The following is a 20,001-nucleotide window of genomic DNA, read 5'->3' on the forward strand; positions in this document are numbered from 1 at the left end:
TTTTCATGCATTTCTTTCTCTCTGTAAAGCACTTTGAAATATCTAACCAGTGCTATATAAATACACTTATCTTGCCTAATAATGAGTCATGAATGATCTACAGCTTGTTGAGAAACACATGGCAGAGAGTTCAGAGAGGCTGTGCTTTATTTCCTCATAGAAATATTTCCACATGCACCACTTCAGACTCTCCGGGAGTCACGTGACTCTCGACAAACTCAGAACAGGCGTGTTACAGATAAGTGTCATCCAGCTGCAGGCAAGATTTACTTCCGGCCGCCTCCAAAATAAAAGCTCTGTGAACATCTGCTGCCTCAGTGTGGAGTGCAGGTGGCAGGCGAGCTGACGATGAGAGACCGGATGGTTGAAGATTGAGACCAGTGATGCAGAAGTTACAATCACGTGTCAACAGCAGTCAAAATAAACATGCTTAAAGTGTTTTATATACAATACAGGCTGCGTAGAAAACCAGTCAACAGGTACATTAAAACAAACTCAGAACCAACTATAAAAACAAAGGAAACAATCTTTTTTAGAACAGTTGTAAATATATAAAAAACAATGAAAAACAGCTCAGTTCATGAATCCAATAAAGACACAAAGACAGCAGGTTCTGCTTCGTTACAATCAAGAGGTCAGAATGAAAACTCTGTCTGGAAACATTCGAGGAGCCACTGAGCGAGAAATGCTGCATGTTTCAGCTCGCTTTAGTCTGAATACGGAGAACTCATCTGTGAAACAAGAGAAGAGAATGACATCGTCAGCAGAACTGAGAGGACAATGACGTCAGAAGCAGAAACATGTGTCGTCTAATATCGTTTCATGGGTCAAAATGCAAAGTTTTTGCCAGCAGACTTACGGTGTCGAGGTCGAAGCACAGGTGCTCGTTGAGCATGTTGAACTCTCCGGGAGTCATCGGAGGCTCCGGAGACCGACACGACAGTGGACTGCTGCTCGCGTCCGGGCTGAGACGACAGAGAGGAAGACAAAACATGTGAAGGAACCAAATGTTACCAGCTGGTTTCCTAAAAAAAACATTTCAGTTGTCTCATTTTCTATCACTTTTGACATCTGAACACAAATATCTGAACTTTCTCCTCCTCATAGTTTCAAAACAGGCTCCTTACTTCAGTTTGATGCATTTGTGATGCAAAGTTCACCAAAAAGTAAGTTTAAAGGTGCAGTGTGTAGGATTTAGTGGCTTCTAGTGGTGAGGCTGCAGGTTGCAACTAACTCAACACCCCTCGTCTCACCCACTCAAAAAAGCCCCTCTCTGGAGTCAGTGACTGTGTCTCAATTCAGCGTCTGCATCCTTCGAAGGAGCATTTGAAGGCCAATTACGTCACAGCGCCGCACGAAGGCTTTCCCAGTCTGAAGGCTCATCTAGATGCTCCTTCTTTTCCCTGTTAATGGAGGATGCACCGCTACAATCCTTTGTGGCCTCACGTATCCCAAGATTCTTTGCACGCCCGAAAAAGAAAGAAGGAGAGAAATTGGCGTAGCGTAGATCGTCACTTTCGCGGTCCTGGGCGGCAGAAATCGTGACGTAACCAGGAAATGCTCCAAAGGCTAGACCGTCCCATTTAACAACGGCTGACGAGGTTAACAAGTTCTCTCTGAAGGACTCGGCCTTCAAAGACCTCAAAGGCCGAGTCCTTCAGAGGATGCAGACCCTGAACTGAGACACAGCATGTGTTTGGTTTGTCCCCTCTGGGCTACTGTACAAACATGGCGGTGCATGTGGCCGACACACTGGACCTTTAATAACAAGTTACGTAGAGATCTTGAAATGAACTCACTGCACAGAGATGGGGATCAGGTGTGACGGGATGTACGGATGGACTGTAAATCAAACAGAAATCAGAGTTAGAAATCCAAAAGAATAAAAAACATGAAGTCTGACTGAAGACATATTTTCTTTAACTCTCGCCTTTGCTCGGCTGACAGTTGTAAAGCCGTCCGAAGGCCTCGTCTTTGGGGATGTCGGGGTAGAGGAACTTGAGCGGGTTCTCCGGGACGACGCCGTCTGAGATCACTTTGTAGTCCCGGATGATGTCGGCGAACGGGAGAGCGCTGAGCCGGTTTTTAGTGTAAGGCTCCACGGAGTTGAACTTCACCTCTCCTGTTGGAGGAAGTCGGCGTCAGTGACTGTCAAGTATCGACAACGAGCCAAGAACATAACTCGCGGCCTTGTGAACGGGAGACCTCACCGTTGTCCTTGTGCTCCACCCAGGTGAAGGTGATTCCTCCGAGGTGACTCTCACTGAAGCGTAGCAGGAACGTTCCCGGCTCTCGGTCCTTCAGCAGAGTCCGCTCCGTCTCTTTGCTCACAAAGCCCATGATGTAGCTGCGAGGATGGAGGTGGTGGAGGAGGATAAAATTAATCACACAAGTCAAATTACAAGAGTCCACTGATGACGTATTTAATCTGCCGTCACTTCTTCTGTCCAGTTGAGCATCCGACGCTCTTTAAATGTTCATTTTACGTGTCAGATGTGTTTCTGATTCAAGTTGATCGACAGAAAACATCAGTTGTCTCTTAAATGTGTTAAAAATCTAAATTTTTAAGGATATTTTCCAAAAAGTCGAACTATTCCTTTAAGTTCTGTAGCTCCACTCCATCAAAGTGAAAACAGATTTAAAACATCACTGAGGTGTAATGAGCTTTTTCAGAAACTATGGTACTGACTCAGAGAAACAAAACATTAACGACGTAATTAAAGTCTCACTTCTCGTTCCAGACCGGCAGCAGGTGTTTCTTGATGAGCTCCAGGATCGAGTCGAGCCACATCCAGAAACTGAACGGCTTTCCTGGGATATTCTCCTTGAAGAAGACGTGGAGAAGGTTCAATGAGTACTCGTCTGACATTAAAACATCACATGAAATACTTGTAGATAAAACAGAGAGGATGCAGCACAGGACATGATTTCTCATCGGCCACTAGATGGCACAAACGTACCTTGGAGAACTTGGACCAGGACACTTGATAGTCGCTGCAGGAGGCGTGCTGACCTGCAACCACATGCAGTAAAAACATAAATTACTCTCATTCAAGGTACTTTTACTTTACTTGAGTATTTCTGCTTCATATAACTTTATACTCCACAACATCTCAGAGGCAAACATTCTGCTTTTTACACTTTTTCTAACATCCTACGTTACTTTTCTGATTAGTTTTTCTAACGTATGAATCTCCAGCTGGAAAAAAGCGTTGTCACAAAGCTGAAAACAGGCTGTTTTTCATGCATGGCGTTTACAGTTTGAGTTAAACATACCGAGCAGCTTTTCTCCCAGCATGCTCAGCTGGTCCTTGTTGAGGCCTTGACCGGCGAACGTGGAGAACTGCCAGCTGAGCACCTCGGAGAGCTGGCTCCACGTGGCTCGAGGTGGGTTACCGAAGAACGCCAAGTTCTGGGGAGGTAAAAAGAGTAAGAGGAAGGAAGTGAGGTGGCGAAGTGGTTTCTGAGAACACACTTTAATGTCAAAGCAATTCAACTAAACTGTACTGCAAACTATACTCAGAAATAATCTTTAGAGGAGAAATATCCTGTTTCGTAACTTTCTTTTGAGCGACTTCTTGAATAAATTTTCATGTTTTACTGCTGAACAAACATCAGTTTTCTCAGACTGTCCAGTTTAGCAGCTGTGCTAAATCAGTTCTTACAAGCCAAACTAGCTGCTGGGCATAAATTATGCAAATGTGTGACATAGTGACGTATTGTGATGTCACAAAGTCACAGAATTAAAGGCGGGGCTACTGACGAGGCATTTGGGGAGCAGTGTATTATCTGGGAGAGAGGAGCTTCTATTGATGCCGACTTTGACATTTAAAACAAGAACATATAAAACACTGAAGGAAAGGAAGATTCAAGGATATTTCAAGGACTTTTCAGGCCAAATTCAAGGATCCACTGACTTTTACAACATTGAAAATCTTTACGAAAGCTCACAGAACAACAAGAAAACAGAGAAAAACATCAAAAGAAGTTCACTTTCTATTCTTGCACAAAATATATGAATTCAAGCACTTTCAATGACCTTGTGTCTGTTCGTGTTTATTTTCAAAAGGTTTCAAGGCTTATTTATTTATTGGTTGATATGTCTATTAAACTAGAAACTGAGCGTACGCAGCACTTGTTAATGAGATTGTAACTTGGATACGTCCTCAGAGGTATTTGGATGTAAAGAAACAAACAAACAAACACATTTAAACATGTTTGTTGTGTCAGTGTGTGTTTGCTCACATGGTGACGTATTGTGATGTCACAAAGTCACAGAATTAAAGGCGGGGCTACTGACGAGGCGTTTGTGGAGCAGTGTTTTATCTGGGAGAGAGGAGCTTCTATTGATGCCGACTTTGACATTTAAAACAATAACATAAAAAACACTGACGGAAAGGAAGATTCAAGGACATTTCAAGGACTTTTCAGGCCAAATTCAAGGATCCACTGACATTTACAACACTGATAATCTTTACGAAAGCTTACAGAACAACAAGAAAACAGAGAAAAACATCAGAAGAAGTTCACTTTCTATTCTTGCACAAAATATATGAATTCAAGCACTTTCAATGACCTTGTGTCTGTTCGTGTTTATTTTCAAAAGGTTTCAAGGCCTTGTTTTTCTCCTCAAAAGCTCAACACCCATCAAAATTGGATTTATTGGTTGATGTGTCTATTAAACTAGAAGCTGAGCGTACGCAGCGCTTGTTAATGAGATTGTAACTTGGATACGTCCTCAGAGGTATGTGGACGTAAACGAACAAACAACAAACAAACACATTTAAACATGTTTGTTGTGTCAGTGTGTGTTCGCTCACCCTCGGCTCGTCAGTCAGGAGGTTGTACCACATGACGGACGCCCAGCCTCCCGGCAGCTGGCTCACGTTAGAGATGACCACCAGAGGCAGAGAACACGTCTGCAAGAATTCACATAAACAATAAACAACAACAACAACAACAACAACAGACAAGTTACAATCCGCTGCCTCTGACCTCTAGATCGATGGTGAGACCCTGAACCGTGAAACAAGCCTCAAAACTGAGCGAGTGGAGTTCTTCAGTCACAGAGAGTAAACCCTGAAACACACAAACACACACGTCAGTATTTGGGTTGTTGTTTTTGTGTTTGAAGATAATAATACAGTTAAATTGCAGCAGCATTCAGAATAAGAGACCACTGCTCTCTCACCTCGTTCCCCTTCGTGCCGTTGATATATTTCTTTTCTTTCAGCTGCTGTAAGACACAAACTCAACATCAGCCTGAGGTCAGCGAGTGGTGGAAGAAATACTCAGAACTCTTACGGAAGTGACTCTAGTAAAACCGCAGTCTGAGTCCTACGTGAGTAAAAGTCTGCAGGTATTTTTAATCAGGTACCTAAAATCAAACATGCTCATTATGTAGAGAAGATGGTTTTGTCTTTCATACAAACTCATCACATGATAACAAGAAACTTTTACAGTTACAACGTTACAATATTCATCTTATATTTATCAATTTATCCTCTTTCAGAATTATTTATATTAGAACTTTATCTCACCAGGTGTCTGAACTCGACGGAGAGGCAGCCGTTTGAGTAGTCCTCGATGTCCATGACTTTAGTGTTGTTGGTCAGGATGAAAAACTGACGACTTCTGAGGTAAGAGAAGAAGATAAAACACAGACGCCTCGTGGATTTGTCGACTTTAAACGGTATCTACGAAAATGCTATGTGTCTTTAAATTATACAACTCAAGAGCGTGACCACTGAGAAGACGCTCCGAATGAGAAGATTTCCCCTGATTTAAGAACATATATTTATGATTTTCAAAATAAATGTAAATAAATTGAAAATAAGTAAGAACTATTAAAAGGGAAATCTGTTGACAGGGTTCATTAAAAGAGGACAAATTCTTTAACTTCTTTTACAATAACCTTCTTTTTAGATTACAGTAACAACTATCTAAGTAGAAAGTAAACCTAAGTGGGAGAACTTGAACAGCTTGTGGTCTTTGTGTATTTTATCGGACTGTAAATGAAGAAAACAAAACAGCCGATAGAGAGAAAGATGTTTTAAAGTCAGCTGTGAAAAGGAAAATGTATTTTTCAGCCTCGTCGCCAGAATAAAATATTGGCAGTTTACGTTTCTACAAACCACAGATAGGTTCAGATTTGTACAATATCTGTCATATCATGTTCACATTACATAATAATAACAATTTAATAATAAAATAATAGAGAGAGCACCATTGTAACAAAACTTGGTTTATATGACAAGACCTCGGGATGTTTTCCAGACGTGTTGGCGACAACAAAACAGGATATTTTTAACGAGACATGATGTTTTTTCCAACCCTGAACACGTTTCTGTGTCACAATATATAAAAAGAGGCATGATGTTTTTTCCAACCCTGAACACGTTTCTGTGTCACAATATATAAAAAGAGGCATGATGTTTTTTCCAACCCTGAACACGTTTCTGTGTCACAATATATAAAAAGAGGCATGATGTTTTTTCCAACCCTGAACACGTTTCTGTGTCACAATATATAAATAATAATATTAATAATTGTCTCTACAGAAACATTAAGTTGCAGCATAAAGAAATGTGAAGTTTAAACGTTGCCTGGCCATCGTAATTGTTTGTTTTTTGATCTTTCTTCTCAACTGGACGCTGAATTTTAGACATTTTTAGATGTTTGCACATCTGACTGCAGAACAACAACATGTCTGCCGGCCGTTGATGATGTTCGAAAGAGCAGACTTCACTGCTTCACTGCGTCTATTAGTGCTAAAATTACACATGAGCAGAACTTCCTGTAGTGAAGCTGTTTGTACTCACACTCTGCCTGGAGGGAGGTCCCTAGAGACGCAAACACACACACACAAATAAAGATTAGTGCCCAAGAATATGACCGTCACGTCGCAGACAGACAGACAGACTGAATATAGTTATAGTCATATGTACATTTGGATATTTCAGTAGTTTGGATGTAAAATTCTCACTTGTCAAAAGTTGTTTTCACTTTCAGCTGATAATCCACCTCTGGAAGTTTAACCAGGAGTCTGAGAGGAATCAGGAAGAGAAAGACGACTGATGTTATTACTGTTTTTCACCAACTAACAACTAAACAGATAAAATGTCAGAAATGATTTAACTTAAAGGAACAGTTTACCCAGAAATTTTAAGTTTTGTGGTCCACAAAATATTTCTGGAGCTTCAAAACAAAACAGTGTTGAAACATAGAAAAAAAACCCAAAAGAAAACATAAATTGTCAAATGTTATCCACGTCTACGGAAGCCCAGAGATCCCAAATTGGTTTCAAAAGAAATTATTTACACCCTGCACGATAACTCTTTCATCTTAGCAGCTACAAGTGAAGATTTAACTTTAAAAAGGGGTCTAAATAATGTCTTTTCAAATCAATTTTGGATCTCTGGGCTTCCGTAGATTTGGATTATTCCAGGTTAGCTGCATGTTGTTTTTTCCTACATTTTAAAACAAGTCTCCATCATCTTCCGTCGTTTACGAGAACGCTGCGAAGTGTTTTGTGGGCTGCAAAACGTCAACCTGACTTTTTTTTTTCCGTTTTGGGTGAACTCTTCCTTTAAGTCTGGAATTAAACAGGAGTGAAGCGGTGGAAACATGTCGTGATACCTGACTTTGGTGGTGAACTGTACTCCGGTCTTGATGATGAGGGGTTTCTGCGGGTGTGTCGGCATGCACGGCTGCTTCTCCACCACAAACGAGCTGAGAAACAAACCACACCTCCAATGATTTACACAGTTTTGTTCATCGCATCACTTCTTACATCTTGAAGGCTTGTGGTTTTGTCTCTTCTCTGACAGCTTCCAATACGGTGTAACGTGTTGTTAGAGCTGCGAGTACAGGAGGAAGTCGGTTACACATGTCAGCGCTCTCATGTCTCATGTACAGTCGGCACGTGTTTACAAAAACTACCTGTTTTTCATAGAATTAGGAACATTTCAGCTGCAGATTAAGAACACACTCGTCCCGGTTTCAGCACCAAGTCACTAAACCTTTAAGCTCTCTGCCCTTGTGTGGTTCTGGTGGTACCTCTTGATGAGGTGGTAGAGGAGGTATTTGACCCGCTCCTCCAGCTGAGGCTTCTGCAGAGGGATCGGGTCACACTCGTAGGTCACCTTCACAACCAGCTCCCCCAGTTTGTCCAGCTGCCGCTTGATCTGGAAGAGACTCTGAGCTGTCAGCGTGAACCTGAGAGCCGACAGGTGAGAGGGAAGAGAGGGGAGTAGAAGAAGGGATCAGGATTTAGTTGTTTCTGTTTCTACATTTTCTGTTCTGCCTTTATGTTTGAACTCATCTTCGACTCGGCTTCCTCGTCTTTGAGTCTTTATTCTGTCTTATCGTCTTCCTGAGTTTCCTGCTTCTGCTTGTAAACGTTGTAAACTTTCTTTTTAAAGGTGCTGCATAAATAAAGTTTAATAAAGCTGGCTGGACACTGGTGAGTACCAACCAGGGGCAGTTCTAGGGGGGGGGGCCAACAGGGGCCAGTGCCCCCGTAACTCTGAGTCTGGACCCCCCTGTGGCCCCCCAACAGGAAGTCTGCATCAATAATACAATGACAGATTTCTTGCGATGATTTTGTTTTGAAGGGAAAGGCAGAAATAAAGTGTCTCAGCAGTTTACTACCCAATCAAAATTGCTGAAATTGTAAACAGTGTTTTGTCTGATTGAGAGATTTTTATCTTTTCTTCCAGGTTGTATGTGCCCCCTAACAAAAAAGCCGGCCCCAACCTGGCCCCCCTATTAAAACTGGTCTAGAACCACCACTGGTACCAACAACAGCCATGTTGGTTGTTGCAGTGACAAAACACAAACGTCCAGCGGTAACGACGGCTGTGACGGTTGTTCTGTTGTGTTTATATGATTGTGACATTTAACAGCTGTTTATTTATGTATTTATAAGAATAAAGCAGCTGAGAGAGCTTGTTGAACGTTGTGTACTCGTCAGGCGGAGGTTCTGGAGGGGAATTGTGACGGGAGAGGCTGTGATTTTTTAAAAGTTAGCTTGCTGTTGCCGGTTTCTTCTGTCTTACCAACCCCTGCTCATGTGCTTCTCACAATAATACAGACTGCATCCAGTGGTCCATGTTTTGAGGGAGTAAACTTTGACATTAAAGTTCTGATGTCAGTAAAACTTTCGGCTTATTACCAGCCCTGCAGCTGCTCCAGGCCGGTGAGCAGCGGACCGCCGATGGCGGCGATCTGCTGCCTCCGCTTCCAGTCCTGCAGCTCGGGGCTGAGCTGAGAGGTCATCAGGTCGTCGATCTCCTTCACCACGACGTCCATCTTTGACAGGATCTCCTGACGACGGCACGAAGAACAGCCGTGATTGTTAATGAAATGCAAACGACACGCAGGGCTTCATTTTGGTTCATCGTGAGCTCCGCGCGATGATACGAAAGCATACCTTCCTTTTAAAGTCGAGCCTGTTGAGCATTTCCTGCAGTCTTGTTACTTCCTGTTTCATCATGTCAGAGTTCCTATCTGTCGAATCTGACACACACACACACACACACACACAAGAAACCACAGTCATGTAGTCTCCTCGGGTGTTGCAGGCTGTACAGTATTTTTCACGGCAGTGAGAAATAACAGTTTTTATTGAGTAAAGAGGTTTTTTTTGTCACTGACCTCGAGACTGAAGCGTCTTGTAGCGGAAGTCGAAGTCATCCTGCATGTCCTCGATGTATTTCACAGCCTGGTCCATCAACTAGACACACAAACAGTGATTAAGGTTCATTTCATGGGATTAAATAGTCTTTTTAAATATATTTCCTTGAGCAATCTTTGTGTTTCTGTCACCTGCACGCTGCCTCTGATGATCCCGACTCTGTTGTCCATGTTCTTCTGCCTCTCAAAGGCGACCGAGCTCTGCAGTGATTTCTCCAGAGGACCCTGTGGGACAGTTGTTCTGCTCAGTCACTTCTTATTCTGAACTTTATAAATATTCACTCGCCGTGTTCATGAAACATTCAGATCAAATGTAGACTGTCAATCTGTAAGATTAATATTTTGATTTTAGTATTCAGAGTTTCTATTTAGCAGTTCTTATTTAACACAAGATGTATTTAGCAAAGCTGCTCGTTATCGCATTCGCTTGCTATTGGAGGTGTCGCATCACTGATGAGGCCCGCGGACTTGTCTTTGTACTTGTGCTATGGTATTGTGGAGTATTTGAGTTTCTACAGTGACAGGATTGATAAAATATTATTTATAATTTGAAAAACACAAACAGAAATTGATGGAGTGATGATGCTGACGATGTTTAAATAAAAATCACACGATCCAGGAGGATTCTGTGAAGAGCAGTCGAGTTTCTGTGCCTCAGTTTTGTCTTGTTTGTATTCAGGAATAATTCAGACATTGTACCTGCAACATATACAGTACAACAGAAACTAAAAGTAAAAGTAAGAACGTAATTAAAGAGCAGCTGGGTCCGTGGAACAGCTTTACGTTATCGGCCTGTTATCTTGTTTACAGCTACTGCAGCACGATTCCTGTAAACTGAGAAGATTCTCCACGTGCCACCTTGTTTTTTCTGGGAGCAGAGGTTGGAAGCGTGGGGGGTGTTCGCGTCGTACAGTGCGTGTTCCCGGTAGCTGCCCCGGTTTACCAGCAGCAGCTGTTATTCAGGAACAAGAGGGACTTCCCCCTGTGAGGAGGACAACGTGACAAACCTGTTCCTGCATGCAGGCGCTGGAGAGGATGCGGCGCTCCTCCCTCAGGCAGGTGGAGATCACCTTGGCCATGACGGCGGGGTTGGTTGTGTATTTAACCTGCGAGGTCACACAGAACACACAGACGGAGAATCAAAAACAGGTTCAACCATTACAACAACCTTTCGGCAAACATCCTGGCGAGGTTTAACTTTCCTCGGTGTCTCTTTATCTTTGTCATCGACAGAAAACAAATCCTCCTCTGATGAAATTCACTGATTCTCAGAGACGTGATGTTTTTACTGGAAGTGCTACGGCAAAGGAATGAAGTTCAACTCGACTCTGGCGAGAAATAAAAGCACCAAACGTATAAGTCATTACAGTGTAAGCAGGAGGAACGTAGCCAAAGGTGTGCACAGGTACTGAGAGTCGGACCAGTTTTCTCTCCCAGGGCGTTAAATCCTCCAACCACAACGTTTATATGACTGTTGGAGAACATTTCCAGGGTGTGATCCTCATTTGAAGCAGACTACATATCATTTAATTATATGTCATTCAATTATAAAGTCTTTTGCAGCTGTTTGGATATAAAAGGTACATGCTGAACATTATTTGTTGTCTAAATGACTAATGTCTAATAAAATGTCATCAACAGTCTGCAGCCCCAACACAAAGTGTCTGATAAACTGTCTAATAAATGTCCTTCTGCTTCCTTTTTGTTCAACCAGAAACAGACTACATGTCTCTCATCAAAACCACCAGACTCTATTCTTAAAAACAGTCATTTTAGCTCGCAGAACGCAGAACGGTCGACTGCTGCTTTCATCAGTTAGCTCAGATCCAAGCTAACATGTTAAAACATCACATAATTACACAAACTAATCAAACGAGTCTGCCGACACTCGGCGCACAATCATTTGTTTTTCCAAGGAACTTCAACCACAATTGAATTGAATCTTGGAAAACATTTCAAACGGTTTGATTCTCATTTACCGCAGAAACAAACAGCACAGGCAAGTATTTTAAAACTGGATTACTTTGGGGACAAAAAGTGTTAACCTACAGAAATAGACCTGTTTGTTTAAGAGTAAGAGTCCTTTTGGTTTACTCAGACACAGCCGCTGTATCACTCTCGCGCCAAAGCCACCAGGCTCCATTAATAAAAACAGGCGTTTTACCTCAGAGAACACAGAAGTTGCTGGTCTGCCGCTGTGCCAGCCACCGTTACACAACCACCAGCCGGCGTGAATCAGGCACAAATATAAACAGACAAGGTTTTAAAGTTTCATTCAGCTTGAATTTAGTCTCATTCTCCGACTTTTCTTTGCTGGAAATCGAAGATTGTTTTGAAGGGAAACACCAACACCATCTTCTTAAAGTCGGGGCATTCACCTCAGACAGATTAAAGAAAGGATCGGTCCAGATTTAAATCTAAGAGGTGAAGGATTCCCGACTTTAAGTCCGACTTTGGGTCAAGTTCCAAAAAAGTTTAATCTTTCATGAGACCGTTGCTGCCTGGCTCAATCTTTGACCACATCTTTCAAAAACTCTCAAACTCAGGCTTCCTGTTACCAATCAACAAGCCACAATAACACCTATGACATGATTATGACATCATCAGGGTTGTTTTCTCGCGCCTATCAGAGCTTCTTCAGAACCACAGAGGACTCACCGACCGGTTGAGCGTTGCTTCCTGTGACTGAACTGACCTTTGTGTAAAGTGTTGAACGGATGACAGACTCTTTCTGTGTCACTCATCAAGAATACTTTATTCATTGCTCATACATAAAAAGGTTTCTGTGCCTACAGTGCAGGACTTTTTTTTTCCAAAATAGAAACTAGACTGCAGCAGCATAATATCTCAAATATGAAGCAGGCAGAAACTTTCCCTCGGCATCGATCAAGCCTCCACAGCCGCATCGACTTCACCACAAAACTCTCAATTTCTGCAGGGTGCCACTCAGAAGCCCACTGACAAAAAGCACCAAAAAATTCTGCTGTGGGAAGAGGAAACTTTTTTTTTTCTCTCTCCCGCCTTCGAGTATTCATGCATCAGCATCATTGCCAGGATGATGACTGAGGATGCATCAACAAACACCCACAGGCTCACTTTCATCACAACGACAGCGTTCAGCACTGGAGAGCAGCGCCGAGGTTTCCTTCAGCGTCTCTAACCACAAGCTGAAGTCTCCCTTTTTTAATCCACAACAATAAACTGCAGAAACTCAAAGTCTAGCCAAGTATATTTGTGTAATCTCTAGTTAAAATATCTAATTACACTTACAGGTGAAAAGAAATAGGGTAAGTTTTCTGAAGTGTTATGTTGAACGAGACGTTATCGTGTTAAAAATGCACAAATCTCCAAACAGAAATCTGAATTCTGGACAGAGTCAGATTCAAATGAGAGACGTTTTAACATCTTCTTATCATCTCTCAATAAATCAGAAAATACCGTCGACACCCATTAAAAATAACCTGATTTCATGATGTTGATAGGAATGAAATGTTTATAAATCATTCTATAAATGTTGTACGTACAATCCCCTCTTTTAAAACCTTCATACTAAAGATAGAGTCGGAGAAAATACTCATTTTGAGGACTTTTAAAGGTCATATTGATGAAATTTCTAATCTTTTTTTAAAATAATACAGCTACAGAGCTTGTAGAATGAATATGAATCAATACTTTCTAAATGTTTGTTGTGTGTTATTCTGCTTAAATAAACACCTAAATGTGTATTTTCTGTGTTTTATTTAACGTAGGTTGAAGGAGGATGTATTAAAGAGGCGACGTAGCCCCAAAATCTGTGTTTATTTCAACATCCATGAAACATTTCTGGAGCTTCACAGCAAAACAGTGTTGCAGGATTCTCCTAAACAACTGAAGCAGCTGATGGAATAAAGAAGATGTTTCTGTACAACTCGTCTGGTGTAAATGTCCAGAAGTTCTGAGATCCTGAATTGATTTGATGAGACGTTATTTACACCTTCGACGTGCGGTCGAGCTCGTGCATCTTAGCAGCTACAATTTCAGCTTAAAGTGTAAATAACCTCTTTTTTAAATCAATGTTGGATCTTGGTTCACATCAAACCAGCTGTATGGAACCTTTTATGTTTCCTCTTAGTTGTGTTACAGTTTCTTCAGTTGTTGAGGGAACGCTGCTCCGCAAATGTTTTTGAAACTTCAGCCCACTTTCCAGACAGTGACTGAATTTTTCATTCTTTGGAAAAACAAAATGTTCCATCATCGTAGTCTAATCTTTTTTTTTTTTGACGTGTCATTTTTTTTTTTCCAAGGGTGGAAACGTCTTTGCTGCTTATCTCTGACTGCCGCGGTGTTCACTCATCTCGGAGTTCAGCCGTCAGTCGCAGCAGTTCGATCACATTTCTGCTGAACGTCTTCTAAAGATCAAAAAAATTCTAAATGTCAAATGCGTCACTTTGAGAACACCAGACGGGGTTTTCCTGAGAGGGATCCTGCTCGAATGTGGGTGACAAAACAAACATTGGTATTTTGAGATTTGAATTTTGATGTAAATTAAAGACACAAAACCTTCACTCACATATCATAATAACAACAAGCCACAATGTTGCTCGACTACCACACCGGAGTAGCTGCTTCCTCTGAAAGTGTTGACTTCGACACATGCTCTGACACATTCAGAGGCACAGGAAGCATGGCGTGAGTTGCACAAAGGTTTTTTTCTTTTCTGCAAAGGTATATGTCTTATCCAGAATATATGTGTGCTGAGCTACGACCTCAACCAAACATCCTGTACAGCTCCTGCTGAGCTCATCGAGATTCGCTTCTTCCAGAATACAGTAACATGAACGAGAAGTGTTTCCCCCTCAACGTTTACCGACCTCCTCGTTTGACATTTCAGACACGGGTCAGAAAAAACAGTAGCTGCCTTTCTCAGGTAACGCAGATAAAAACAAAACCAAACATAGAAGCAGCCATTATATTTTACTTCCCTTTCACCTCGGGAGAACACACACCACCAGAAACCAAACTACTTCTCCTTAATGCTGAAGTTTTACATTCGACTGTTGTAAGAGAAGTCAGAATTGTGGATTTCTGACTTCTAAAGATGTAATATGTGAGATTTCAGCCTGTAACTGTTTGAAAACAACAAGACCTTTGTTTAATGTTTCGCTGACATTATCTCAAATATTCCTACAATAATCAGAGAAATCAATACATTTTCTTAAGGTAACGGTGCGTTTCATCTGGTCGCCTGTCGCTACAACATCTGGGAGAGAGTCAGCGACAAATGTAACGTGAATAAAACTTTAAAACATCTGTGAACATGTGTGCATGAGTCCTGTAGTTAGATCTTCACCTGAAGCTACCAAAGGCGAGTCTGTCTGTGTGTGTTTGAATCCAGATCGACATCTGACTGAACTCAGCACTCACCAGACACTCCGGTTCTTTGTCTTCTTGTTGTGACATTTATGAAGTTGAGTACATTTCAAGTCAACGGTACAAGCAGTGAAGGAAAGTAACTAAGTACTTAGTAATTACTAGTTACTCTGCAGATTACATTAATGATTAAATCTTTTTAAAAAAGGGAAAAACAGTCAAAATGCTGAATATGGGATTTGATAATCAGCCAGGTGGGTGTTCAGTCGATACTGAACAAATATGTAAAGATACATTTACTATTTACTTTAACTTAAAGTAAATAGTAACATATTTTACAAAGTCAAGTCCTATTCGTATAGTTGACTTTAGTTTTTACCAAAGTAATATCATAACACAATATCTTTACTTTTATCTGCTGCAGTCAGGCTGATAAACAGGAGTGAAAATCGGAAAAATAAAAAACGTAATTTTGTCACGACAGAAACTACAGATTGTGTTTAAATCCACCATGACGTGTGCAACGTTTCTTTTTTAATGACAAGTTCTATCAGATTTTATCCCATTCGTCGGGCTGCACAGTTGATCAAAACATAATCGAAATTGCTTAAAAGTAAAAATAGAAACCCGACTCATGAAAGCTGCAGTAAAGTCAAAGTGCTGCAGAGATACTCCGACCTGCAGATGTTGTTCTTTCAGATCTAAGTAAAACATAAAACATCGCCAGTTTTTCCTATTAAAATTGAAATTATGATGCAAATTGATCAATCTCACCACTTGTGAATCATATCACAGTTGTTATATCAATTTTCCTATTGTTCATCTTGATCTGATGATGAAGAAAATGACAAAGACTTGCGCAGAATGAAATCTGCTGTGCGTCGACATTAATTACTGAAATATACGAATCAACAAGAGCATGAAGCTGAAGTTTCCGGTGTGCAGTCATATCGTTCTGTTTGTTGCCACCTTCACCTTGGCTTTGTTACTTCCTCTGTTCTCTCTTTGATGTTTGAGTGTGTCTGTGAACATCAGAGCTGTTTATGTCATTCATGAAATACTATATTATCACATCAGACTATGAAATAAATCAATTCTGTGCTGCTGCTGCTTCTCTTTGTTATTTGTGACAGGATGTAAGGAGCGTTTGGGTTTTGGACTGTTTGTTGTAACTTTGACCTGAGGGGGGGTGAGATGAAGCTGACCCACCTGCAGCTGCTGTTGTATGATTTTCATGTTGTGTCTTTGTAGGAAGTTCTGCTCGTCTAAGCGCACTCGGTCCAGCTGGGTCAGCAGGTTGCTGAACATCACCGCCGCCATCGACTCATCGGTGGCTGCCGTGTCCCTGGAAAACAGACGAAGAAGAAGATGGCCGACATTAGGGATACATAATAAAAGGCGGATAAATTATTGGACCAATATCAGGAAATTTATATTATGAGTTATAAATTGGTATAAAATGTGACACTTTTAAACATTAGCTTGCTACATTTTGATCCGTTTTTATACGTGTATTTTTTTCATACTAGCGCCCGCTAATGGCTGCTAAAAGATAACTGTACAAAAATGTTTAACTTCTGTAATCAGAGATTATTAAAGGTGCTCACAGTCATATTGTTTTTGTTCTGTGATGGTTTGTAATAAAGCCTGACATATTTTCTTGCATAAATCTGTTTGGTACAGGTGCGAGCATACAGGTGACTGATATTAGCATGTATGCTAGAGGACAACAGTTACCAATTTAGAAAATACAAGAAAAGTTAAGCAAGCTAAAAAAAGTCTGATATTCTGTCTTTATTTAAGATGAGAGCAACATTAGCATTTATTGCTAGCCTAGCCGTGGCCACTCGACCAATAGAAGTCAAATATTCTCTTGTAGCTCGGTTTTGTTCTCCACCAACACCTGACCAAAGTGTCCGTCTATCTACCTGCTAAATGCTCCGCTATATGTATATATATCACCTGCTGCATGCTAGCTAACGTGCTAACTCTGGTGCTGAGCAGGTAGAAACCACAGGTTCGTCTCTGTGACAAACAAACAGCTGCTGACAGTAAGTGGTCGGGTGGAGAACCAAAACAATGAGCTGAGAGGCACTACGGAAGAGGAGGATTAAAAGTTTGTGGTTTCTTTCCTTCACACTGAAGCCTACACACAATCATTTGATCTGCTGAAATTAAAATATGAGCTAATGTGAAAGAGTGAAGTGAAAGTTACGTCTGTGCGCTTTTTTTAAAAAGTGTTTTAACCGACACAAATTACCAAAAACAAACAAACATTTGAAATATGACCATTTCTCTCTAGGCATGGTTTGGTTGTTTTTTCTGTGTTTCTTATCTTTTGAATACCAATAAAAGAAACATTCATGGTGAGAAGTAACTAAGTATGTTTACTCAGGTAATTTTGAGGGCTTGTAATCGAGTATTTCCATTTACTGCTTCTTTAAACTTTGACTCCACTAAAATTCAGAGGCAAATACTCAATATATTGTTAGTCAATATTATAGTCAATATTTTTCTCTATTACATTTGTCTGACTACTTTAGTTACAAGTTACATTGCAGGTTAAGTATACTAATACAAAGTATAATAATAAAAAAAGTCATGTTATTTTGTAGATTAAATAATTTAGTAAGTGCAATTAAAAGTAAAGGTATTGTATCAAAACATTACTTTGGTAAAAGTTAGTCACTTGTACTAAAGTACTCGAGTAAAAGTCTTAAAGTAACTAATATTAAATGTACTTAAGTATCAAAAGTACAAGTAAATCATAAATATATTTACTGTGTATATATTTAGCATTTTTCTGATATTGGAATCAGTAAATTTTCTTTACTTTTAATCCGATTGTAAACATAAAAAATACATTTTGAAACATGCTACTTACTCCGATGCAGAATGTAATCTGCAAAGTATCAAGTAACTAATGTTCAGTTTGTCAAAAGTCATCCTTGAGGGAAAGTAAAGATATTATGTTTCAAAATGTCTTTTGTGAAAAGTGAAAGTCAGAGCAAAAGTAAAAGTGTTAAAATGTCTGATTTCAAATTTTCTCAAGTGTCAAAAATAATTTCTTTGTAATAAAAGTATCAAAAGTACAATTTAAAGTAAATCCTGCATATATTTACATGTAATCAGCATAACTAAACTAAATAATAGATTACAATACTTTGGCACTGATTCAGCATGTAATCTGCAAAGTAACTAGTAACTAAACTTTTCAAATAAATGTTGTGGAGTTAAAAGTACAATGTTTGCCCCCAACATGTAGAGTGGAAGTATAAAAGTACCAGAACGGAAATACTGAGGTAAAGCACAAATAACTCAGAATTGTACTTAAGTAGATATACTTAGTTACTTTCCATCACTGCATTTACGTAACAAACATGTTCGTGCATCAATAATTTTTATCCAATCATATAAAATACATTGTTCTTAAATATGACATTGTGCATGAGTAATGTTTCTTTCAGTACTTTTACTGTACGTATATTTCTGCCAATACTTTTGTACTTTACCTGAGTAAATATTAATCTGTGTGATTAATCAACATATTTTCTCTTTTTACTCTCTCACACACACACACGGGTCAGAACTCACCAGTCCTGGGACTCGATCCAGCTGGCCAGTCCCTGTCTGATGTCCATGGGGAAGTTATCATCATACAGATAATCCACATGTTCCAGGAGTCTGATCTCCAGCTGCTGAATCTGCTTCCACTGGCTCATGCTGGCAGACAAAAGGGGGAAAAAGGGACAAAAGGGGGGAAGTTAAGTCTCTTCAGTCTAATGTATAATATGGATCCTGTGTTAGTTCTGCTGCTGTCCTTCCTCCTCTGGTTCTGGTTCTGCTGGTTACCTGAGTCTTCTCTGCTCGGCTGCCTCGTCTGTCTCATTCACCACGTGCACTTGTTGCTCTCTCTGACTTTCGCTTCATAGTGGAAGTCGGTTCAGGAAGCGAGCTCATTTACTCTCAGTGGGCAGGTACTCAGAAACACGCCCCATCCAATCACTGCACACACACACACACACACACACACACACACACACACACTCTCTCTCTCTCTCTCACGGGAATAAGGTGTCCTTTTACTGGTAATGTGTCACTGTATGTTATTACTTCCTGTAGCTCACCTTTAAAAGAAATGATTCACATTGATGTCATACAATAATCAGTGTGTGGATTGTTTCAGTTTGTTTGTTTTGCCTGTCACTCAAACTGTTCCCTCAAGGTTCCCTCAGGGTTAACTAAAGGTAACTTTAATGCTGGGATTTTATTCATGTAACTGAATACATTTATTTATTTGTACTGTTTTGCTTGTTTATTGACTTTGTATCATTTTAAAAAAGAGCCTTCAGAAAATGTTCACAGAAGGTAATAAACCTTTAAAGAACCTTTAGGGAACAATCCCTGAAAGTTCTGTGAGGGTAATGTTTGTGAAATGTTGAAAGAACCTCTAGAGGTTTGACAAAAACAGCCCCCACAGATCCTTCAGGGAACATTTCCTAAAGGTTATTTTTTTTTAAAGAACCAAAGACTAAAAACCAACAAAAACACAGTAACATGAATTAAACCCTAACACGAAGGGAACCTTCAGGAAACGTTCCCTAAAAGGTTTTAAGGGTCCACAAAAAAAGCCCTGAGAAAACCTTCAGGGAACAATTCCTCCAAGGTTCCCTGAGGGTTAATCTTTTAGCCACCTTTAAAGAATATTTTCAAATTGTTTTGAAAAAGCTTTTAGAAATTGTTCCCTCAAGAGTTAGATGACTTTCAGGGAACATTCCCTGAATGTTCTGTGAGGATTGTTTTTGTCAAACCTTAAAAGAACATTTAGGGAAATTTCCTTGAAAGTTGTCAATTAATGTTGGTAAATGTTGAAAAGCCTTGACAGAAACTTTAGGTAATGTTCCCTCAAGGTTCTGCTGTTAAGATTCTGGAGTTCAGCTAACTTGATTGATTTTT

At 40.3% G+C, this 20,001-nt stretch overlaps 1 protein-coding gene across 3 annotated transcripts; it reads right to left on the minus strand.

Annotated features, from left to right (window-relative positions):
• Positions 1-124: 124 nt before the first annotated feature.
• Positions 125-18,978, minus strand: LOC115587839 (signal transducer and activator of transcription 4-like). Of its 3 annotated transcripts, XM_030427898.1 has the most exons (24): positions 18,898-18,978; positions 18,640-18,768; positions 16,255-16,390; positions 10,704-10,802; positions 9,829-9,921; positions 9,658-9,736; positions 9,434-9,519; positions 9,176-9,327; positions 8,059-8,217; positions 7,639-7,731; positions 6,986-7,045; positions 6,822-6,842; positions 5,541-5,634; positions 5,192-5,236; positions 4,996-5,079; positions 4,821-4,919; positions 3,277-3,412; positions 2,961-3,013; positions 2,730-2,824; positions 2,211-2,347; positions 1,931-2,122; positions 1,800-1,842; positions 860-965; positions 125-731 (listed from the first exon to the last, which is right to left on the minus strand). In XM_030427898.1, the coding sequence occupies exons 2-24, from the start codon at positions 18,765-18,767 to the stop codon at positions 708-710; spliced, it is 2,214 nt and encodes a 737-aa protein (XP_030283758.1). In that variant the 5' UTR covers position 18,768; positions 18,898-18,978; the 3' UTR covers positions 125-707. The 3 variants fall into 3 exon arrangements, with proteins under 3 accessions (XP_030283758.1, XP_030283757.1, XP_030283759.1); XM_030427897.1 differs by having other exon boundaries at positions 18,640-18,911; XM_030427899.1 differs by having other exon boundaries at positions 5,541-5,631; positions 18,640-18,905.
• Between the last annotated feature and the right edge of the window lie 1,023 nt (positions 18,979-20,001).

Source organism: Sparus aurata, chromosome 9, assembly GCF_900880675.1.
Source record: "Sparus aurata chromosome 9, fSpaAur1.1, whole genome shotgun sequence".
NCBI classification, from domain to species: Eukaryota; Metazoa; Chordata; class Actinopteri; order Spariformes; family Sparidae; genus Sparus; species Sparus aurata.